The sequence below is a fragment of the Gossypium arboreum genome, chromosome 3 (assembly GCF_025698485.1).
Source record: "Gossypium arboreum isolate Shixiya-1 chromosome 3, ASM2569848v2, whole genome shotgun sequence".
NCBI lineage: Eukaryota > Viridiplantae > Streptophyta > Magnoliopsida > Malvales > Malvaceae > Gossypium > Gossypium arboreum.
This window is the reverse complement of record NC_069072.1, coordinates 16146505-16169233: the sequence shown is the minus strand read 5'-3', so window position 1 is coordinate 16169233 and position 22729 is coordinate 16146505. Positions and strand designations below refer to the sequence as shown.

Here is a 22729-nt window from a genome sequence, read left to right as displayed (position 1 = left end):
ATTTCCAGCATGTTTCCCTAATTTCGAAATTTCTTCAATTTAGTCCCTACAACATAAAACTTATAGCCTAGTTTACAATTTAATCCCTTAATCAATTCTAACTTAGAATTCATTCAATTAAATCCCTAATTCCATAATTTTTCCAACATGAACCCTACTTGGAAACATATGAACTCTTGAACTATCAACTTAATTTCATCAAAATCTTGTTTCAAAGCTCCTAAAACATCAAAATTAACTAAAAGGACTTAATTGACTTACCAAATTAACTCCAAGCTTCAAATCCTTAGTTTTCTCTTTTATTTTTCTTTCCCTTTTTCTTTCTCTTTTTCTCCCCTGCTTCCCGTTTTCAACTCTGTTTCTATTTCCTTTTGTTTCTTTATTTCTTTAATTCTTTTATACTTTATTATTTTATTAACATAATATAATATTAATATAATATATTAAAATATCTTTTACTTTAATATTAAGTAAATTAATAATTATATAACAAGTGTACATATTTATATTATTACAAATCTCATTATCAAATTTGCTTATTAAATAAAAATCTCATGATTTAATTAATACAATTAATAATTATAAAATATTTTTATACTTAAATTATAAGTAATTAAATATTTAAATTACAAATGTACCCATACAATTCTTACACATGTATATTTTATTACCATACAATTGTCTTCTATTTAATTTATTTATAATATATTATCAATTAAATAATCATAACAATTTAATATAAAACCATAATAATAATCATTATAATATATAAAACCTAAAAAAATCTTTGATTTTATTTCACCAATATGCCACCTCATTTGTAGTCAATGGCTTAATTGCCATTTTAATCCTTTTATTTTCTATTGCTTTATAATTAAACTTTTACCCTTTATTCAATTTAATCCTTTTTATTACTTACTCTAAATTAAGCTAAATTCACTTAATTAGATCCTAATTAGACACACCACTAGGCTCATAAATATTTTTAATAATTATTTTTGAACTTATTTCACTAAGACGGAGGCCCTATAACTCACTTTTCCGGTGCCCGTGAATTTCAGGTCATTGCAGATATTGCTTATATTTCGTATTAATGTACGTAGCTAAAGATGACGCCAAGTCGTCGTGAGGGAAAGGAAAAGCGAGAGTCGTCGACGAGTAACATGAGATTTCAGTTTATACTTTTATGACTCGAGATCATTATATTTATATGCATATACATACTAAATGCATGATTGAGTATCAATATGAGTCTATAATGGTCGTATGAATTGATTCGTTGTAATTGATATTGAATATCAATATGATGGGCTGAATTGAATAAAATAGAAAGTAGCATGATTTAATTTATCCATGATATGTGATATGAAAATGGTTTGAACTATGCTATATGGTATTGGTTTTATATATGTGATTTGATAATGAAATGAATTTATAATGATGATATGCAAATTGGTTATATAATGTAATTGGAACATTGATTATCCTATTAGTTGTTTGGACATGGTCAAATATAGTTGGCATGCCATAAGGTCAAAACAATGATTAGAAACTCTCATTGTCGAGCAACCAAGGGTGGTAGAGTATTAGATACTTGTATTCATTTTAAGTTCGTGTCTAGTTAATAGGGTTATAAAAATATGAATTGGTAATATGGTAAACAAGATGGAAATGATTGAAATAGTGTGATTGCATAAATGTGATATGTGGAAAATGGCAACATGTAAAAGACAATACGAACAAGTTAGAACAAGCCTTAGAGGCCGAATCGAATTTGAATAAGTCAGTAGACATATGAAAGAGAATTGAATTGTAAAATGAATGAATAAATAACTTTTGATGAAAATGAGATTAAATGTCATATTAATGCATACATGAATATATGAAATGGAAATGAAAATGGAAATGATTGCATCTTTGTCATTAGAATGCATGATATAAAATGCTATTTTGATCATCAATTGAAATGGTGTAAAAGTATGATATTTGAGTATTGAATATGCAAATTGATCTAGTTGAATTGTGGCATATATTGATTGAATTTCTATATTAAGTATGCTCACTTGTGACTTGAATCATAAACGCACCACTGCTAGTTTAATCATCAATTGAAATGGTGTAAAAGTAGATATTTGAGTATTGAATATGCAAATTTATTTGGTTGAATTGTGACATATATTGATTGAATTTCTATATTAAGTATGCTTATCTGTGACTTGAATCATGAAAGTACCACTGAGCTTTATTGCTCAACGTACAATTTTTTTATTCCTATGCAGGCTTAGGTGGATCTCGAAGTCTCGAGACGTGATTCAGCATCTAGCCAACAGTCCTCGATTTAGTAATGTTTGTATAGTCCCTTTTCATTTTAATGTTTGGTATGTACCTAGATTGAGTAAGTTTTGTGTTATAAATGGAAAAACCCCTGAAGGTTAATAGCTATGTTACTTGAATTATGTATATATGAATGGTAGTGAATAAGAATGAAACATATGAATAGTATTGAAATGGTTAGAATTATGGAATGATGAAAATGTCATATGTTGAATGTGTTATGTATAGGTGATATTGATGTAACAAGATGTAATTTAGCATATGAAAATGGTTAGAATGTTGAATTGGTTGGTTTGGTATGCATATTGAATTAGATGAATATTTTGATTAGGAACCTTTGGACCATTTAGAAAACAGACGGTCATGTAGTGACGAGATCAAGTTACTGAGTTGTGCCACGACGAGGAATCCCCGAAGTCGTGATGTCAACCTGGTAAATTGAAAACTTTATAATGTGATCCTAATTCAACCACGAGTTAGCAAAAGAGCTTTCGTAAGCTCGTATAAGAATCAAAAATGATTCTGTAACATATTATGAATTTGTCATATACTTATTTGCATGTATAAATGGTTGCATTGTGTATAATTGATTGTAGTTGTTCCGGTAATGGATGTGACATCCTGCAGCTCAGACCTGACGACCGATTTGGGTATAGGGTATTACACTTGTATTACTTAGTTGAATTTGAAATGTTATACAGGTTTTAGCATAAAAAAATGATTAACATATTTTTCACAATTATTTATCAGAAAATTTATGACAGTAAAATAGGGGTATTTTTGAATTCACTCAATCTATAAGCTTAGCTTTCATAAAGAGTGCTAAATTGGATAAACTTGTATAAAAAATTAGTAGGAAAGTCTGAGGTTAAAGCAAAAGGAAATTATCTAGCTTGTAATATAGATTTTTGACATCATTAAACTCAATCAAATATACTAAAATTGATTTGAATGATGATAATAATGCCAAAATAATGATTGATGCACATTGCTCAATTAAAAATACTCAGTAAAGATATATGCCCAATTTAATTATGTAGAGACAAATGGCTTGAGTTTGTCAAGATTTCCTATTAATAAGTACCCCAATTTTGGTTAGCAATATGAATTAGAAAGTCCAACAATATGTTTGTGTAATTATTCACGTAGTTGTTGGAAAGCTCATATCCAGGAATATTGCCATCATATTTGGATAGTATTTTTTCATTTCACTCTGCCTTTATTTCGTTTTATCGAGATTTTTTTTCTCATGTCCTGCAATACTTTATTGTTGACAGGGGCGAAGCCAGGAAATTTCAAGTGGGGGGGTCGAGATAATGAAAAATAATAAATTTAAAAATAAAAATTAATTAAAGAAAAATAATTTAATAAGTAAAAATAAACTAGAAAGCAAACTTAAAATTTATTTGAATTGCACTCCTCGATCATTGACCTTACTAAAATCATCAATTATTTCGTTTATATCAAACTTTTTTGCAATTTCTTTCTCAATGTACATAACCAAAGAACTTCTTAAAAAATCATCTTTCATCTTGCTACGAAGTCGAGTCTTCACAATCTTCATAGCAGAAAAAGCACGTTCTAAGGATGCTGTTGAAACTGGAAGAGTCAATATAAGACAAATCAATCTGTCAATGAGTGGGTACATGACTGACTTTCCACTTTTAACTAAGCTTCTGCAAAGTTCAGAGTGTTGATATTTTTCTCAAATCAGGATGCTTACATACATCAAGTTCATAATGCTTCAACTCATATGGGAGACGTTCTTTCTCTTGTTGAGAAAAATATTCTGGATAGAACTTGTTCACAAGAATGCAAATTTTATCAATATCAAATAACTTAAAAAACTCCTTGGGATCTAAAGCTATAGTAAGAGTGAGAAGCTCGACAACATTTTCGTTAAACCTACTCTTCAATTCTTGCAAATGAGTATCTATTGTAGCAAAAAATATATCCACTCGATAATGATGCTCCACTGTAACATCTTCCTTCTTGTTGTGACTACGACCTACAATGTATTGAGCATTCATATCTGGAAAATCCAACTCCGAAGATTCACAAAAAGATATCACATTTTTCAACAATTCATTCCATCCATCATCTCTCAACTTTTGAATTAAATCTTTCGTTGTCAAAACTAAACTCATGGCATTTAATATATCTTGAGAACGACGTTGCAGAGCTTGACAAAGTTTATCAGTAATCCCTAAAACTTCTTTCATCACATGCAAAATAAAAATAAACTCAAAAGATCTCAAACTATTATATGCGTTATGAGCATCTCCTCGTTGAGAATAGTTAGAAGTGGTATTTTTTAGATTTTCAAGAATTGTGCTAGTAGCATTGTACATCTTCAGTAAACTAGTAACTGAATTTAAATGGGAACTCCATCGAGTCTCACCAGGAAGTTGTAAAGTGCCCATCTGATTCATTCTTGTTCCAGTTGCTAACTCATTGATGGATACCAAGCGAGATATTTCAGCTGCTTGGGCTTTTTGTAATTCATCGTGTCGTTTGGAAGAAGCCGAAACAATATTAACAATATCAGACAAGTTTTTAAAAAATTGATGCACTTCAACCACTTCTCTAGCTGATGCAACCAAAGCTAACTGAAGACGATGAGTAAAACAGTGAACATAATAAGCATATCGACAATCCTTCAAAATCAAAGCTTGCAAGCCGTTAAATTCCCCACGCATATTACTTGCCCCATCATAGCTTTGACCTCGGATATTTTGTATGTCAAAACTATGTTGCAAGAGAACATTAAAAATTACATTCTTCAAAGTCAATGATGCAGTATCTTTAACATGGACTATATCAAAAAATCGTTCTTTTACCTGTCCTTGTTTATCAACAAATCTCAAAATAATTGCCATTTGCTCTTTTTTCGACTCGTCTCTCGCTTCATCCACAATAATGCTGAACTTTCTGTCACCAATTTCTTCATGAATTACATTACGAACTCTATTGGCATAAATTTGTAATATCTCTTTTTGTATTGTTGAAGAAGTATAACTAGCATTTTGTGGAGCACTTTTCAAAACATCTTTAACTTTCTCATCATACGATGCTAATAGTGATAATAGTTCAAGAAAGTTCCCATGATTTTTTGATCCCGAGCTTTCATCATGACCTCTAAAAGCACACCCTTGAAATGACAACCATCGAACAACATCTATACTAGTTTTCAGACGTAGACAATTAGCTGAAATTTGTTGTGTAGTTTGTCTATCAAGTGATACTTCAATATGTTGAGCTTGATTCATTAAATCTACATAAGCTCGTTGTGCATTGTTATGCAGTGAATTCGGATCTTTTCCCGTATGTGTCAAAAAAGCACAATTGCATCCATTGTGTACCTTTTTCCAATTACTAAAGCCATTATGAGTAAATGCAGTTGATCCAAAACGACTAGTTGGATTGCTATTAAAAAGAAAACAAGGCAAACAAAATACTACATCTTTAGAAGGTGAACATTCTAACCAGGAAAATTGTTTAAACCATGATGGTTGAAAATAACGAGGATGCTTTTTTGAATTGGAAGTAGGATATTCTGAAAGAATAGGTTGATAAGGTCCAGCCTTAATATAAGCTCTTCGAATTTCATCACGCATATTAACTGGATACTCATATATTTGCTTACATAACCCAAGTTCACGTTCTAAGTTAGACAAATCAAGTGCCTCATCTTCAACTCTAGGAATTTTAGAAGGACGAGCATCAGAGTTTAAAGGAGCAAACGATGAAGGTGGTACCTCAATTTGAGATGCTTCTGAAGGTGATTGTGTAGTCTCTGTACTTTTCTTTTTAAAAAAAGAATCAATTGTTTTCGACTTCATAACTACAATATCTTAAAAAAAATTAATAACTATAAAATAAAATTAAACTATAAACTTTAAAACACAATAAAAACAAAATTAATAACTATAAAATAAAATTACAATCTAAACTTTAAAACACAATAAAAACAATTGTAAAATTACAAAAAAGATGAAAAGAAAAACCTTAGAAGATGAACTCGAAGCCGCGTTTGAAGGACAAACGTTGATGACAATAATTGTTAATAGCAGTAGGAAAAGAGACTTCTTTTTCACTAGTTAACAAATTGAATTTTAACCTAAGTTCACATTTAATATTATATTAAAACTATTATCTAAAAAAGAAAGTTGGAAATATATCAATATTATATTTAATGTATATTAATGTTGATTACAATAATATATTATGTAAATATTTAAAGTTAAAAAGTAAAATATATTATATGGATAAAATAAAAAAAATAAAGGTTTTTTTTTTAATGTTCAAAGTTGGAAAGGGGGCCAAACAACAATTTAAGGGGGGGGCAAAGTTTTAAAATCTAAAAGGACTAAATAATAAATATTTTTTTATAATTTTAGGGGGGGCCGGGGCCACTGCTAGCCCCCCAAATTCGCCACTGATTGTTGATATGCTTTTTTTAATTGCAATAAAACCTTTATATACTTTAAAAATTAAATATTTAAATAAAGAGACAATAATAAATTTAGTCTTTAATGTTTGCATTTTTGTTAATATAATTTTTATTTTTATTTAGATAAATGTGACTGTCAACCTTTTAAAAGGAGTTGATTTTGACCATTAACATCGCAAAAAGAGTTAATGTTTTTCTAACAAAAATACCAACTTAAAAATTAAAATTTTAAACATGATAGTTTGCATAGTAACATTTGTACCATATACTAAATTTTTAATTTTTATAAACTATTAAATATTTTTGTTTTAAATTTTTATAATTTTTAAATTATTTATTGACGTGACATGTAATACAAATAAAACAATATTAGCATGAAGTATATATAGATTGTCTCACTCATAGAAAATTAATGTTTCAATCTAACATTTTCATTTAAAAAACAAACTGATTTATTTTGAAAGTAGAGATGTTCATGGGCTAAGCTGGGCTGAGTCTAAGCAATATATTAACACACTTTATACTTGCCTAAGTCCGACTCAATTCAAAATATGAGTTTAAAATTTTATCCAACCACGTTTATATTATTTTTAAATTATATTATATTATTTTAAATTTAATATTTAATATTTACTATTTTTATTTATTAAAATTTTATATATTATAATCTTAACATTTTTAATATTTATATTATTGTAGTTATGTGTTATAAATTACATAATGTATAAAAAAAATGTAAATTATTACAAACTTATAAAAACAGATAAAACCAAACTCGAGTCTTAAATATTTTGAAATTAACCCATAATTTAGATGAGCTTAATATTTTTGTCAAAATTCTTTTTTAAATTCAATTTTTCTTTTAAATCTTCTCAAATTTTGAAAATGAAGTGTTAGGTTGAGATTTTATTGTATATAAAGCAAAACATTTATACATGGTCTTTACCATTTTCAAAATTCCACTAAAACACACACACACACACAAAAAGAAGTTTAAGAAGTGAGAAAAATGGCGGGAACTGATCGCCCTGAGAACGAGAAGCCAGTGTACGCCATTAAAGGCCAATGGCAAGCTCATTTCGCTCGTTTCATAGTCTATCCATCTTTACCTTCCACCTGTCCCTCCCTCGTACCTAAGAGCCGACGCGGTCGCGCGTCTAGTGGCAACTGGATCGCCACTTCTTCTCCAGCCGCTTCTGTGCAGATCATCATTGACCTTTCCAGCTCCGAAACCGTCCTCTCCATTTGTCTGGGCGGGAAGATCCTTGTGAGCTGTTCGTTACTGATTCTTCTAGATCATAGTTTCGACTGTTTTGGAATCTCGCAAGCTATAAATTGATTTATTTGATCAATCTTTTAAGCTGATTTTCAATTTCGTTTCATTGATCGTTAAAATAGTAAACAAAACGGTTTTTCATTTTATCGGCAATAAATGAGTGTTTAGCAAATTAGAATCTCGCTAGCGGTTTGCCTTATTTGATCAATCTCTTAAGCAGTTTATTAATTCCGTTTGATTGATCATTAAAACAATGAGGAAAGGGAACTTTCATTTTACCAGTAACAAATCGAGTGTTAAGCAAAGGAGAACGAATCCAGGTTCGGAAGCGTGTTGATTGTTAATTTCTCATAGCCAGAATCATAATTGCTCTCGAATCTCGATCCTTCTATTTTTAGAGCTCAAGTTTGAATTTATATCCTCGTTTTTTCTTGGATCAATTTTGTGGAGTTTCAAGGATATTGTGTCATGCATATTCACTTGTTGATTCTTTTCATTTCCAAAGTTCTCATTTACGATGTATAACGAATGCATAAAATATGTAGATGAAAGCATATCCAAGTCTACTTTCTGGTTGTATTTGACTTGATTTGATCTCAAATTACCAGCTCAAGTTGCATGTTTTTTTCTTTTCTTTTTGTTAACAGATTGGCGGTTTGCTTAGCTCATTAATTCATGATCGTATTTCATTTGGATTTGCGTCTAAAATTGTGTTCTACTGTTATAAGGAAATTGTATTCTGTTATTTGGAGCAGGAAGAGCACTACATTTCCAAGTTGCACTTCTCTTGGCCTCAGATCCAATGCATCCCTGAAATTCCTGCTAGGGGCAGCAGAGCTGTATTTGTAAGCTACAAAGACTGTGCTGACCAGGTAAGCCAATTACAAGGATGAGCAGATTTTTGCATTTCATGGTCTAACTGAAGCCGAAACTGGCAAGTATCCTCGAGTATATTTCCTTTGCTCTTGCTTAAGAGATTTGATGGCTACTGTTGAAAGTGTTTGAATTCGTAGGAGCAAAATAGTAAAGATCTTTACCTATTTGTAAAGTGAACTTGCAGAATATGGAAACTTCATCACACAATGGTGTAGGAGAAAAAGGTTATCCAAAACAAAAATGTGTACGGACTTTCCTATTGTTTTTCATTCTAGAGCCACTTATTGAAGATCAGATCTGCCATTATGGAGTCTACACATGATAAAGATATTTTAGCTTAAGGAAAAAAACAACTTTATCATGAATGTCTATGATATCTAAGCAATATCAATTGTTACTTTTCCTTTAAAGACTGCCTAAACAAACTTCAGTGTATTTCTTCCATGCAGCAAACTCATGGGTTTCTACCCATATTTTTGCAGATCCAGAAGTTTGCTTTGCAATTTTCTACACATCATGAATCAGAATCATTCATGAATGCTGTGAAGGTGGAGATACGACCATAGAAACTGTTTATTTCTTGTAATAACTATCCAATAGCTTTGGTCTGCTGCTGGGAATCTCTTATATATATATATATAAAACTTGGAACTATCAGTTTGTCTCTTTTCTCAGGAGGAGTTCCAGGGTGACGCTGAAACTGAACCTTTAAACCCAGATTTTGGATCTGACTCTTCACCACAATCAGATTTCATATCTAGTAATGGACTTCCTTCTAGGTAGATATGAAAACTGAAATGATACTCTTTAACAGTTTGTTTCTTTCAGAAGATAAACCACTGGACAATATCAAAGAACTAATGACTTAACTCAATGTCTGCAGAGCCAATCAGGAGTCGAGTGATTTGAATCCTGATGGTTCGTACACTCCACAAATGTCTCCCGGCTTGAGCTATGAAATTAGACAGCAGTCATTTGATCAAGATGAGATACTTACTAACAATGCGGAAGGCATTCTTCCACCCTTGCCCCCCAGTTTCTCATCATTACTGACCAATTGCTGTCCTACCGCTGAAAAAGGTAGATTTCTTGACCTAAATATAGGTAGCGATATCCAGTAACTGAGTGCATAACACATGTCCTTGAATGATATAGCTGCTAATCAACCAACAGTGTCTCAGGAAATTGATCTCAAATCCCAAATTGTGGTAATGATTTCAAACTATTTATCTATATTTTAGTTATTACTTTCAGTATTTAGAAGGCAAAGGAGTACTTTATTACTGCATTGCTTGGCACGTATCATTTCTGAAACTGCAACTTTTTTTTCTCTACGAGACTGTTCTCTCATTGGTAGTTCTGTTTTTTCACAGAGATACATGGAAGATTCTTCCTTCCAAGGTACCTTTTATTTCTATTTCACTTGAATTTTTCCAAGCCTGCAATCTATGTTTGAATGGGGGCTCTGTCTCCATTAGACCATATAAACATTTCGCTAGGAAAAAATTGTTTGATACGCCTTACTGTTCCATTTGCTAATTTTCTAGAGATAATTTTTACAGATATGTTGACTAAAGTAGAGAAAATTATCAGTGAAGTTGGAGCTGACGTGCTGCTGTAAGTTACCTTATCTGCTTGAGCTTTCCAACATGTAGAGGAACTCATAACATTGAATGCTTGTCTGTTTTTCCTTTTATTAAGTGATGATGCTACTATTTCTCAATCCCTTCTATTTTCTGTTGTAAATGGGAAAATTAGTTTATAAATTAGCATAACTTTAGAACAGCCTTCTAAGTTAGCGCAACCGGGCTGCTGATTTACAAGTTCTACGCTCTCTCAAACCCAAAAGTCAAATTGAAATGCCACATGGACTCTGTTTAGGCTATTGCTAAGGAAAAGCCCCACTGAAACGGCAATTCTTCAGTAAAATAACTTATGACGTAGATAGCACCTTAACCGAGTCCAAATCTTGCCACTTATCGGAAGGTCTGACTGTTTGAGAAATAAATTTATGCCATTTTTCGCTGGCAGCGTGAATAGAATATGCCATGAATAGATAGCACCTAAATACATACACGACGGAATATGCCATGAACGTGAAGTTATTAAGTAATTCTTATTTTACCAATTGTCGCATTTTCCTTTTTTATATAGGTAACAATAGAAGGCCACTAGTAATTTTGGGTGATTAATAAAAGCCTCTTCTGAGTTTCAAACTCTATGCTTAAGCCGGCTAGTAAATATGCAAGTCCGCATGTACATACATGGCTGATGGCTTAATTATATCAAGTAGTTGTTACATGCTCAGTACTCCGATTTGATGGTGCTTTTGTTTTCCTTGTGCTTGCTATAGCTAGCAAGATAAGACTGCAAGTAAATTCTAATAGAGGGTTTTCCAAGGCTGTTAGAGCATGGAAGTTTGGAAATAGAACTGCTAGGAAAATTTTAAAACCATAGTAATTAATGTAAGACCTAAAAATTTCTCCTTACTAGCTTGGATTTTAGTTAGAATTAGAATCAGTGTCATACACAAGTATATATCAGATATGAATGTACTTTTATTTAAAAAAGCTACAAGGTTCATACCCTTGTTGTTGGAATGTATGTCATCAATGTTCCATAGCTGCTAATTCCTTAAGTACAGTATTTGACCTCATTTCAAACTATAAAATTGAACAACTGGGAACACTCAATCACTAGAATAAAATATTCTGTTGCTAACCAGGAAACAGACATGTCTATGGAAGGCGACTTAACCAATGTACTCCAACTCGGTTTCTCTTAGCTTAGGTTAAAAAAGTCACGTCCAATAAAATAATAGTGATGCTAATATAAATATAAACCTCAGCTTATTATATGCGGTGGTTTTACATTCCATAAAAATTAGATTATGTTACATTCCAAAATATTATGCAAGACTTATATTTATTAAAAAATCATGCGAAAAAAATAATGTTTTAGTTAAAATGATAATTTTAAATCTTTAATAGTCATAATATCCTTAATTCAAATATTATCATAAATACATTTTATTAATTTACAAAATTAAAATAAAACTCTCAAAATAATCTTATTTTGTAAAAATAATGATTTATAAATTGAAATAAACTCAATTAAAAACTTTATGGAAAAACACATCATTGAATCCAAACAAAAGCACCACGTATTACAGCATGCCATGTATTTAAGCCAAGAGCAAGCATTATCTTCTCCATTGCATTTGCTTGCTTTAGAGTTTAGATAACATTGTTGAACACGATACCATTAAATAACTTAATATGATAGAAATACAATATAAAAGTATAAAAAATAGAAATATAATATAAAATAATTGTAAACTATATTATTAGTCATTTAAATATGGGTAAATTTTCGTTTTGATAATTTAACTAAAAAATTATTATTTGATCACTAATGTATTCTAAATTCTTTATTTAGTCACTCGAGTGTTGAGTGACTAACGGAGATACTTTTTAGTTAGTATAATAATAATTTTAATCAATGTCAAATTGACAAAAAATATAAAATTTAATGATTAAAATTATTATTATTATGCCAACTAAAAAGTGCTACCATTAGTCATTAACTGTCGGTGAAAAAAAATAATTTCAAAATATTAATGATTAAATTGTAACTTTTTAGTTAAATTATCAAAAGAAAAATTTATCGACTAATAGTATAGTTTACCTTTAAAAAACATAAATACTATACATAAAATTACCAAGTCTAACTTGCTTAGATGAACCGTTGCCCAGAAGTGTATATTGCAAGTATCGACGAGAACCCGCTAAATGATAAATCCATGACAATACTGTGGGTTCACAAATAGCAAATTTGTCGTTTCAAAAGAACCTTAAGCTTCATGTTTTTTAATAAGAAAATTAGAGGGCATTCCACTTGGAAACTTTCGAACAATACCCAATGAGCCAGCAAACATGTGCAGACAGAAACAAAAACAAAGACCGTAATTCTAGCTCTTCCATTTTCATGGTTTCATCTACTCTTATCTCTTTCATTGCAAAAACAAAAAAAGGAATCTCCCATGCTCATAACCATGGTTTCACTTTCGTATCATCTCCTTGCTTGCCTTACCCTCCCTTTATTGGTAACTCTACTTGTTAGAATTTGTAAAGCCGATGATATGTACCCTTTTCCTTGCTCACAGGAAATCCAGACATGTGATGCCTTGTTATACCACACCAATACTGGTCTAGATGAAGTCGAAATCGCTTCCTACTACTCTGTTGATCCTTCCACTTTCCGCCCCATTTCCCATGGTAATAACAAGGATTACCTTATACCAGTCCCCTGTTCTTGCGGAGACACCGATAACGGCACCCAAGCGTACTTCTATGACGTATACTATACTGTGAAAAAAGGGGACACATTTAGGGATGTTTCAGCTCATTCTTACAATGGACAAGCTCTTGAAGTAGGAGGAGAAGAAAATAATTTTCCTACTGGAAGCAAGGTAACAATGCATCTGATATGCGGATGCTTAGAAAGTCAGTCCACAACCGTAGTTACTTATACAGTTCAGCAGGGCGATACTTTGTCAAGTATGGCTACCCAGCTATCAACCAGCATAAATGATATACAAAGCTTGAACAGAAACCTGACGAGTAACCCCGACGTTATAAATAGTGGTTGGGTTCTATATGTGCCTATGGCTAAAGATAGAATTCCAGCAGTGCCAAAAAGAAGTGAGTGATGTTTCAATTCAAGATCATTCCTCTTTTTCATTTCAGACTGCTTTTTCTTTTAGCAAATCCAAATGTTAATTGTTTTGTACTGAAGTTTTTCTTTTAATTTTTTGCTTTTTTTTGCCGTCGATTACCAGAGGGGGGAATTAAATGGACAATTATTATTGTCATATTATCGGCAGTGACATTATTTTCAATGATTGCATTGCTGATCATTCTTGTAAGGAGAAAAGTACAACAGATGAGTGAGGAAGATCCTAAACCAGTATCCAAAAGCATAAGTGCCAGAGCATTTTCATTGCAAAACTCGTTTCTCTACAAGGACAACATAGAAGGTCAGCATGACTAAAAGACAACTAGAGTAATCCCTTTCCGGAGGAGGAAAGTAATTAACTCATCTATACTGCATTTGCATGTTCAGATGTAACAGCTTTTGAATCAGATAGACCAATGATATATAGCCTGGAGGAGATTGAAGAAGCTACAGATAATTTTGATGAAACTAAGAAAATCGGAACTGGTGGATATGGTTATGTGTACCATGGAATACTAGGAGCAAAGGTACCAGTTTTCTTTGCTAATTTTTCTACTTGTCTTGATAATACTTTTAACCAAAAAAATGCTTCATGGAAACGACTTAAATCTTTTTGCATTTTCAGGAGGTTGCGATAAAGAAGATGAAATCCAGCAAATCCAAAGAGTTCTTTGCTGAACTCAAGGTCTTATGCAAGGTCCATCACATAAATGTTGTAAGTTTTACCAACCATTAACTCTTTGTTTGGTGTCAAAACAGGAAGCGTCATGTTTGCTAATAGAAGGGAAAATACATTTTTGGTTACTTGCAGGTTGAGCTCTTGGGACTTGCTAGTGGAGATGACCATCTCTACTTGGTTTATGAGTATGTCCAGAATGGATCACTCAATGACCATCTCCATGAGCCGTTATTGAAAGGTCACCAGCCGCTCTCTTGGACTGCGAGAGCGCAAATCGCACTTGATGCTGCCAAAGGCATCGAATACATTCACGACCACACAAAAGCACGGTATGTGCATAGGGATATCAAGACAAGTAACATACTGCTTGACAAGGGTCTACGAGCAAAGGTACTAAAATGGACTCCGCTACATTATATAAACTAGTAGACATATATATAGGCTAATCTTCTTAAGACTATGAATGGAATACAATTCCATTAGGTTGCCGATTTCGGATTAGCAAAGCTTGTCGAGAGAACAAATGAAGAAGATCTAATAGCTACACGATTGGTTGGAACTCCAGGTTACTTGCCCCCTGAGTAAGTTTTTAACTTGCTACAAAATCATTAATGAAATATTGTTTTGTTTCTTACAAAAATCTTTCCCCAGATTGACAATTTTTTTGGGGTTGATTTATATGGTTATATTGGAAAGATCGGTGATGGAGTTGCAAGTGACACCGAAAACCGATGTGTTTGCATTCGGGGTGGTGCTGGCGGAGCTGATAACCGGCCAACGAGCACTGGTCCGTGATAACAAGGAGCCGAATAAAATGAGATCACTGATAACAGTCGTAAGTAAATTGATAAGTCGATATAACAGATGAATGAAGATTGACAACTGTTAAGCTGAACGTGTTTGCTTCCTTTCATTGTGGTAAGGTGAACAACATTTTCGAAGAAGAAAACCCAGAATCAGCTTTAGAAGAAGTGATAGATGGAAGTCTTAGAGGAAGCTATCCTATAGAGGATGTATACAAGGTATATAAATATAACCCTAACTTCCTACAACAATCATAACATGCATTTTTTCTTTAAAAATTTTGGTTAATATTGCATTTCATATATAAATATATATATATATATATATATATATATTGGATGATGCATTGCAGATGGCAGAACTAGCAGAGTGGTGCTTGAGTGATGAGGCAGTAAACAGACCAGAAATGAGAGACGTTGGTTTAACGCTTTCTAGAATCGTGATGTCGTCGGTGGAGTGGGAGGCGTCACTGGGAGGAAGTAGCCAAGTTTTCAGTGGGGTTTTCAATGGAAGATGAAAACTAAACAAACTACCATTTTACTCATTTCTCAGCAATTTTATATTCAACTGCAAATGAAAAACATAATTGTAACTTGTTCTTCATTTTATGTTCCATTAAGATTTTCTTTAAAAAAGAAAAGAAAAATTGTTGGGATAGACATTTGGTTTCAGTTAAGCATATGGGCAGTTTGGGAGACAATTGTGTAATTAGGTTTTATGATTTGTGTCTCTAATGAAAAAAAAAAAAAACTTTCTACTTGTATGTCTTTAGTACTCCATTGTAAAATCTTACCTACAAGTTTTCATTCTACAACCCTTTCTAATTCTTAAATTAAAGAAAAATTAATTTAAATATATTTAAATTCTTGTACTTCTAATTATTATAATAATACAATATTAATTAAATTAAAACTCAACCGATGATTTTTGATTAATACTCTTATATTACTCTATTTTTAAAAAATTTTAAAATACTCAAATTTTAAGATATATTTAAATATAGGTATGGTCATGATGGTTTAAATATATGAAAAGTAATTAAAAGTTATTAAAAGGTTTATAGAATTTGATTTTTAAAATTGATGATGGTGAATTGATTGTTGAAAAAAATATTTTACAATGTTTAGTATAAGTAAGAAAATATTAATTAAAATTTCTCAAAAATTATAAAACATTCTTCTTATAATTAAGATAACATTAATTTATTTTAATATTTTTCAATAACTATTGTTATTAATGTGCATTAAATATGTATATCAAATATTCGTGAATTAGAATAAAAAAAGTATTGATAATTTTCGTTGATTTTTTAAGATAGATAAAATTTTATTTAGAAAGAAATATCATATAAGTAAAATAAGAGAATACAACACATTACATGCCACAAAATTTAATTATGTAGTCTTAAGCTACGAAACAACTTTAAATACTTAGACAACTAATATTTATTTTGTCTTTACTAAAGGCACAAGGTTTTAAAACATTCCGGTCAAAAGATTCGTGGTCGTCGAAATGGCGACTCCAGTGGTTTTTTTAAAGATTAATAAAATTCCATTTAGAAAGAAACATCATGAGCGGTAATACCTCTTATCCGTCCTGATAGTTGAGTTTGAACTACAGATGTTATATTTGTTGTTAGAGTAACTTTATTTTAACAAAATATCTTTTTTCATTAATACAAAAAATTAATTCCAATAACATAATTTTCAAACCACTATATCATAATATATTCCAAATCAGCGTTTATACAAAGTTTACGAAAACTTTTTATTACTCGGAACCGTTGAATGATTAGAATGAAACAGTTTCAAAATATTTTAAGTTGATGTCACGACATCAAGGTTTCAAAGTTGCAATCTCCAAGACAATGGATAAGCTTCACTACTCGACGAGTAAATTGCAAAGCTTTTCAAAATTATATCGATTGGACGTCGCAATTTTGGGGTTCAATATCGCAACTTCAAATGTTGGCGTCGCGACATCCACAGAGTGGTGTTGCAACCTTAGAGACAGTATACTATAGTCCATCCTTTCTATCATCTGGTGTAGTGACATCAAGGATTTCAATGTCGCAATATTGAGGCTAATGTTGCAACATCCACAGGATGGTCTCACGACTTTGCCAAAAGTCCACTATAAGCTCAAATACTTCTTCGGTTTTGCCCTATCAAACACATATATGCAATCATATACACTTAACAATTTCAAACAAACATCAATTAACCAATTTTACCTATGCATAACATCTTATCAAACTATGCCAAATCATCTTTATAGCATTTTTGCATTCATGGATCACAAAGCACAATCACATACTCAAACTTAGACATTTTAGTCATATTCCCACGTTAACATGTCAAGGTATCCTATCAATTCATTTAAAGTTTAAAAAATCTTTATTTTCAACTTTTCCAATTTTGAAAATAATTTTTACTAAAATAATGAAATCGAACTTTTATTGTTTTTATTTTTCACATAATTACATTTTCATTTTCTAGAAACCATTTTTCTAAAATTTCAACTAAATTCATTTCTTTAATGTTTTCCAAAATAAAAATGAACTCTATTTTTGAAATTAAATAAAACCTTTTTTTTTACCTACACAATAAAGAAAACTTACACATCAATTATCAAGCCACTTTCTATTATTTGTGGAAAAAAACTTCTAAAGTAACGTAACATTTTTCTTAACTTTGATTGTGGAATTAAAATTCCATCATAATGTATCAAATAATAATCCAAATAATATTATAAAATTATTGGGTAGTTTTCGTTATTACTTTGTTCCTATTTTCATCACACCATTTTTTTTGTTAATTTAGTCATTGTCATTAATTAAATTGATCACTCCATCATTAAATTTAACATAATGCTCTAATTTTCCTTTTTATTTCTTTTTCTTTTCTCTTTTTCTTCATTTTCTTATTTTTCATTCATCTTTCTTTCTATTCTCTCTATTTTTCTTTTGTATTAGGAAACATATTTGTTGTATTGGAATGCCTCAATTCTTGAAAATTTTCTATCCTTGAAAAAATATGGTGAAGTTGGAGAACCTCATTTGTATTTTCCCTCAATATTGTTCTATTTTAGGGTTGAAAATTACATTGAAAGCAACCTAGAGTTAGAAGAACTTGAACCATTGAAACACCCAAAAAAAGTTCCCAAAAAAGTTCTCAAAAACCCTCCTCTTTGCCTCAATCTATTACCTTGGCTAACTCATGAAACCTTCTATGGCAACCTTCTACTACTAAAACCATTGCCCACTGCCGAAACCATTTTTAAAATCGAGTTTTGGAAAATAGAAATCGACTTTAAAAAATGAAAACGGGAGTCGCCACCAATCTTTTTAGGTGTGATTGGATCACCATTAAAACATTTTGTTTTAAAATCATTAGTTTTGGTCTACGAAATAAAAGAGCGGGTTCGGGAGTCGGTTACGTACGAGGAAGGATTAGCACCCTCGTAACGCCAAAAATTGGTACCTAATTAATTATCAAATGTCTTTAAGGTCAGATATTTAAGAACTTTAAGATACAATCCTCTTTAAAACATTTTGATTTTGAAAGTTGGGGTTCACTTGTATCAAAATATTGACACTAAGTTAGCATTTTGGAAATCCCTATCTCGAAAACAACAAAATGCAATATCCTGTAAGTTAGGACACAATGCTTTGAAATTTCCAAGACAATTGCTCGTATTTTGAAAATCTTTAAAAACTTAGAAGGGTACCTGACTATTCGAACTCAACGAGAAAAGTTGCAACCCAATAAGTTAGGGCACTATTTTTCTCGATGCTTCCAAATACCAAGCATTGCCTTTTTATTTTTTGAAAACTTTGAAGTCTCTTTTTTAAAACCGATGCATAAAGGAGCATATTAACATAACATACGAGATAACATATAATTCAACATAAAACATAATACATATTTAAAAAGAATATGTAAAAATTCCTAAACACATAATTCAACATATATTTAAACACAAATGATGTATGATATACAAAATATATAAAAGAAAAAATAGTAATATAATATCAACGTACATGTTCATAAAATATAACATCAAATAACAATTATAAATTAACATTTAATACATAAATGATATACAAAATATATAAAAGAATTAGTATATATAAAATATATAAAATAAAGTGAGTAATTGTTAACGAAATATACTTATAATACAAATATGATATTTAATAATAATTTTAAAATAGTATTTAATATACAATATATAATATGTAATAACAAAAAAATTCACAAAAGAATAATAATTATATATAAAATAAAAATCTATTGGTTTGAAAAAAATAATCTATAAAATAAAAAGTATGTAAAAGAATTTATAAAATAATTATATAATATATAAAATATTAATTTAAAATGAAATAACACATAATAAATAAATAGTTAATATGTAAAACATGTATATAATATGAGTTACAAATGTAATTTAATAATAATAATTTACAAATTTTAAATTTATAAATAATATAATGGATAATATAAAACATAAATAATATAATAGATAATATATGATATAACATATAATATAAAAAATAATAGGTAATATATAATAAAAATATAATAAAATATAATATAAATATATGTGATAATTTTTTATATAAATATATAAATAGTATTTTTAATAATGACATATATATAGTTTTTTAAAATAAATAAATTATATATATAAAAAAATAACAAAATTTAAAATAATAAAGAAAGGGCTAAAATTAAATTTAAATAAAATTATAAAGCTAATTTGCAAAAGAATAAAAATTCTGGGCCTGATTTGCAAGAATTAAAAAACGACAAAGGACTCACTGGCAATTAGCCCTAATCCTAAAAAACGACGTCGTTTCCCAAAATAAATTCTACTGGCCATTGGGATTAAATTGAATTAAACAGAAAAAGTTAGGGCCAATTTGAATAAACATAAAATGAAATTGTAAATATTAAAAAAAAAAGAAGGATCAATTGGGCAATTTGCCCATTTATCAAAAACACGCGGATCCTCCCCGGGTTATCGGGTCAACGTGCGGATCCTCTGTTGAAACGACGTCGTTTAAATGCTTATTGAATTAAACCGAAACGACGTCGCATTAAAGAGGCTATATAAGTCAAATTTCAGCCCAAACTTCATTTGAAACCCGAGTTTTTTAAAAAAAAAGTTTAAAAACCCTCTGAAAGAGGGGAGAGGAGAGGTCCTCCAGGCTTTGGCCTCCGTAGACCACGCTCCGGTCATCAGTCCTACACGCGCCCACACGCCTTCGTACACGATGGTCTGAGGGTCTAAAACCTTCGTCCTTCCACAGGTAACTCTTTTTTCTTTTGAACATCAACAGTTTTTGCTAAAACAATTCATATACATGCGTTCAAAAATAAAGAACAAGATACACGATTAAATCACCTTTTTAGAAACTGTTTGAATTTCTTAATGAATATATGTAAGTGTGTTTTCTATTCTGTCAAAATCCGGTCCCTTTACATTGTTTTGATTTGGGCTTTTATAGCCACTGTTTCTATTACATTTTGGGAAAGAAATTTTTTCTTTCCATATCTATTTCGTTCTTTTGCTGCTGCTTCTTTCCTTCTTTTGCAGGTAACGCCGAAAAATCCAGCGGTGATGGAGGCTCGACGATGGTGGTGACGAACCAGGTACTGACTGCGCCTGACTTTCGACACTGATGGAAGGTTGCTGGAACGATGGGAACTGAAGTGGCGTGACTCTTGGGCTGATTGCGATGCTGCGATGCGAGGGTTTCCCAGGAAACCCTAAGTCTCCTGATTCTTCAAGTTTGGCCTTTGTTGGGCTACTGCTTATTGGGTTTGGGTGTAAACGGGTTTTGGATAGTTTTGCTGGGCTAAGGGTTAATGGGTTAGTGGGCTATAGTATTGGGTATAAGGTTTAAACAAGTTAATTTTGGGCCTGCGGGCTGTTGTAAATGGACTGTTTTATAAAATAAACATTCATTTATTATTATTACTTTTTAAGGCCTGGGCAGATTTGGGTTATTACACCCACATTCGTGTAAACCATTGGAAAATCTCTATTCTCTCCGCCACCTTTAATTTCTCTTGGAAACTTATTAATTGTGAGCCCTCCATCATGTAACCTCCAAACAATTAGTCGAATCAAAATCTTATCCAAGTTTGAAAACACACATCCGATTTAGGCTCCTTCATCACCATTAATGGCAGTGGGCAATTCGTGGTGGAAAACAAGGCACAAATTTCATAATTGAAGCCATGAGAGTATGCAATTGGAATGGTATAGATGACTGAAAGGAATGTTATGAACTTTGCCCTCTCAACTTGAATTGATCCTTGAAAATCGCTAGCACAATTTGTTGTATGTATGGGTTTCATGTATTTCCACCGTTGGCATTGCTTCCATTGCCACTTTTGACGTTGGTGGTTGCTCATTCCATCTTTGTGTTAACCATTGAAAAATATATATTCTCTCCACCTCCTCTAATTCCTCTTGGAAACCTGCCGATTACTAACCCTGCATTGGGTAACCTCCAAATAGTCAGCACAATTGAAATCTTATCCAAATTTGAATACATGTCTAGTTTTGGCTCCTTTATCGCCATCAATGGTGGTAGGTAATTCGCGATGGAAAACAAGGTACAAATTGCATAATTGAAGCCATTGGAGTATACAGTTGGAATGGTACAAATGATATCAAGGAATTTTATGAACTTTGGCCCCCAACTTGAATTGATCTTTGCAGATCGCGTAACACAGTTTATTGTCGGTATGGGTTTCATTTATTTCCACTGTTAGAATTGCTTCTATTGCCACTTTTAATATTTATGGTTGCTTTGTAACACCCTACACCTAGTCCGGTCACCAGACTCGAGCTATAAGATGCTACCACGGAAAAACAGAGAACAACACATGCAATTTCCATTTAAAAATCAATGTATCATTTCATAATCTATGCAAAACATGATTAAAAACCTAGTACGATTCTCAATCAAGCTTACGAAATCTCTAAAAAAAGTTTAGGATTAAATGAGGACCAAATTAAAACTTTTGCAATAAAATAAGACAAACATGAAATGGGGTCACACGTCCATGTGAAACGCTATGCCCATGTGTGCATATATCACACGGCTGTGTGTCCAAGCTATGTAACTAACTGTGATTGTGTGATCTAAACATTACTAAACCTACAATATCCAAATGGGCGTGTGGCTAGCCCATGTATGACACACGCCTGAGTGCTAGGCTGTATGGGACAATTATGTGCCATTTTACAATTTGTCAAGAACCAAACAAGCCTATGCTTCAAATAATACCTAAATGGCTAAATAGCTTACGGAAGAATCAATTATTATTCGTACTAAATCATCAACAGACCATTCATATAACTAATTATCCAAATCATGTAAGATTTTACCTATTTCTAAGTTTAACAACTTAAACAATCCACATCTATTCAACAATTCACTAGCTTCATTTTATACTTTCTAACTCAATTCAAAACATACCATATATACATATACATTCCTAGCCTTCTAACCAATATGCATACATTTCAAAACATTCATCTAAACCTT

General features: G+C 31.2%; 2 protein-coding genes and 1 pseudogene across 2 annotated transcripts; 2 read left to right on the top strand and 1 right to left on the bottom strand.

Moving 5' to 3' along the window:
* Positions 1-3736: 3736 nt before the first annotated feature.
* LOC108468389 (uncharacterized) lies at positions 3737-6176 on the bottom strand. The gene is made up of 2 exons (XM_017769276.2): positions 4058-6176; positions 3737-3933 (listed from the first exon to the last, which is right to left on the bottom strand). The coding sequence occupies exons 1-2, from the start codon at positions 6174-6176 to the stop codon at positions 3737-3739; spliced, it is 2316 nt and encodes a 771-aa protein (XP_017624765.2).
* Positions 6177-7796: 1620 nt separating this feature from the next.
* On the top strand, positions 7797-10560 carry LOC108468388 (protein POOR HOMOLOGOUS SYNAPSIS 1). Its single transcript, XM_017769275.1, has 8 exons — positions 7797-8054; positions 8819-8935; positions 9422-9496; positions 9615-9718; positions 9823-10019; positions 10095-10147; positions 10313-10340; positions 10502-10560. The coding sequence occupies exons 1-8, from the start codon at positions 7797-7799 to the stop codon at positions 10558-10560; spliced, it is 891 nt and encodes a 296-aa protein (XP_017624764.1).
* A 2296-nt stretch (positions 10561-12856) lies between these two features.
* LOC108469361 (lysM domain receptor-like kinase 3) lies at positions 12857-15915 on the top strand (annotated as a pseudogene).
* Positions 15916-22729: the final 6814 nt, after the last annotated feature.

Bases quoted from the DNA above. Each gene is read 5' to 3' on its own strand.
- LOC108468389 (XM_017769276.2), bottom strand. From the start codon at position 6,176: ATGAAGTCGAAAACAATTGATTCTTTTTTTAAAAAGAAAAGTACAGAG. The intron at 3,934-4,057 runs GTAAGCATCCTG...TGACTCTTCCAG, and splicing joins GCATTATGAACTTGATGTAT to TTTCAACAGCATCCTTAGAA.
- LOC108468388 (XM_017769275.1), top strand. From the start codon at position 7,797: ATGGCGGGAACTGATCGCCCTGAGAACGAGAAGCCAGTGTACGCCATT. The intron at 10,148-10,312 runs GTAATGATTTCA...GTTTTTTCACAG, and splicing joins ATCTCAAATCCCAAATTGTG to AGATACATGGAAGATTCTTC. The intron at 10,341-10,501 runs GTACCTTTTATT...TAATTTTTACAG, and splicing joins GGAAGATTCTTCCTTCCAAG to ATATGTTGACTAAAGTAGAG.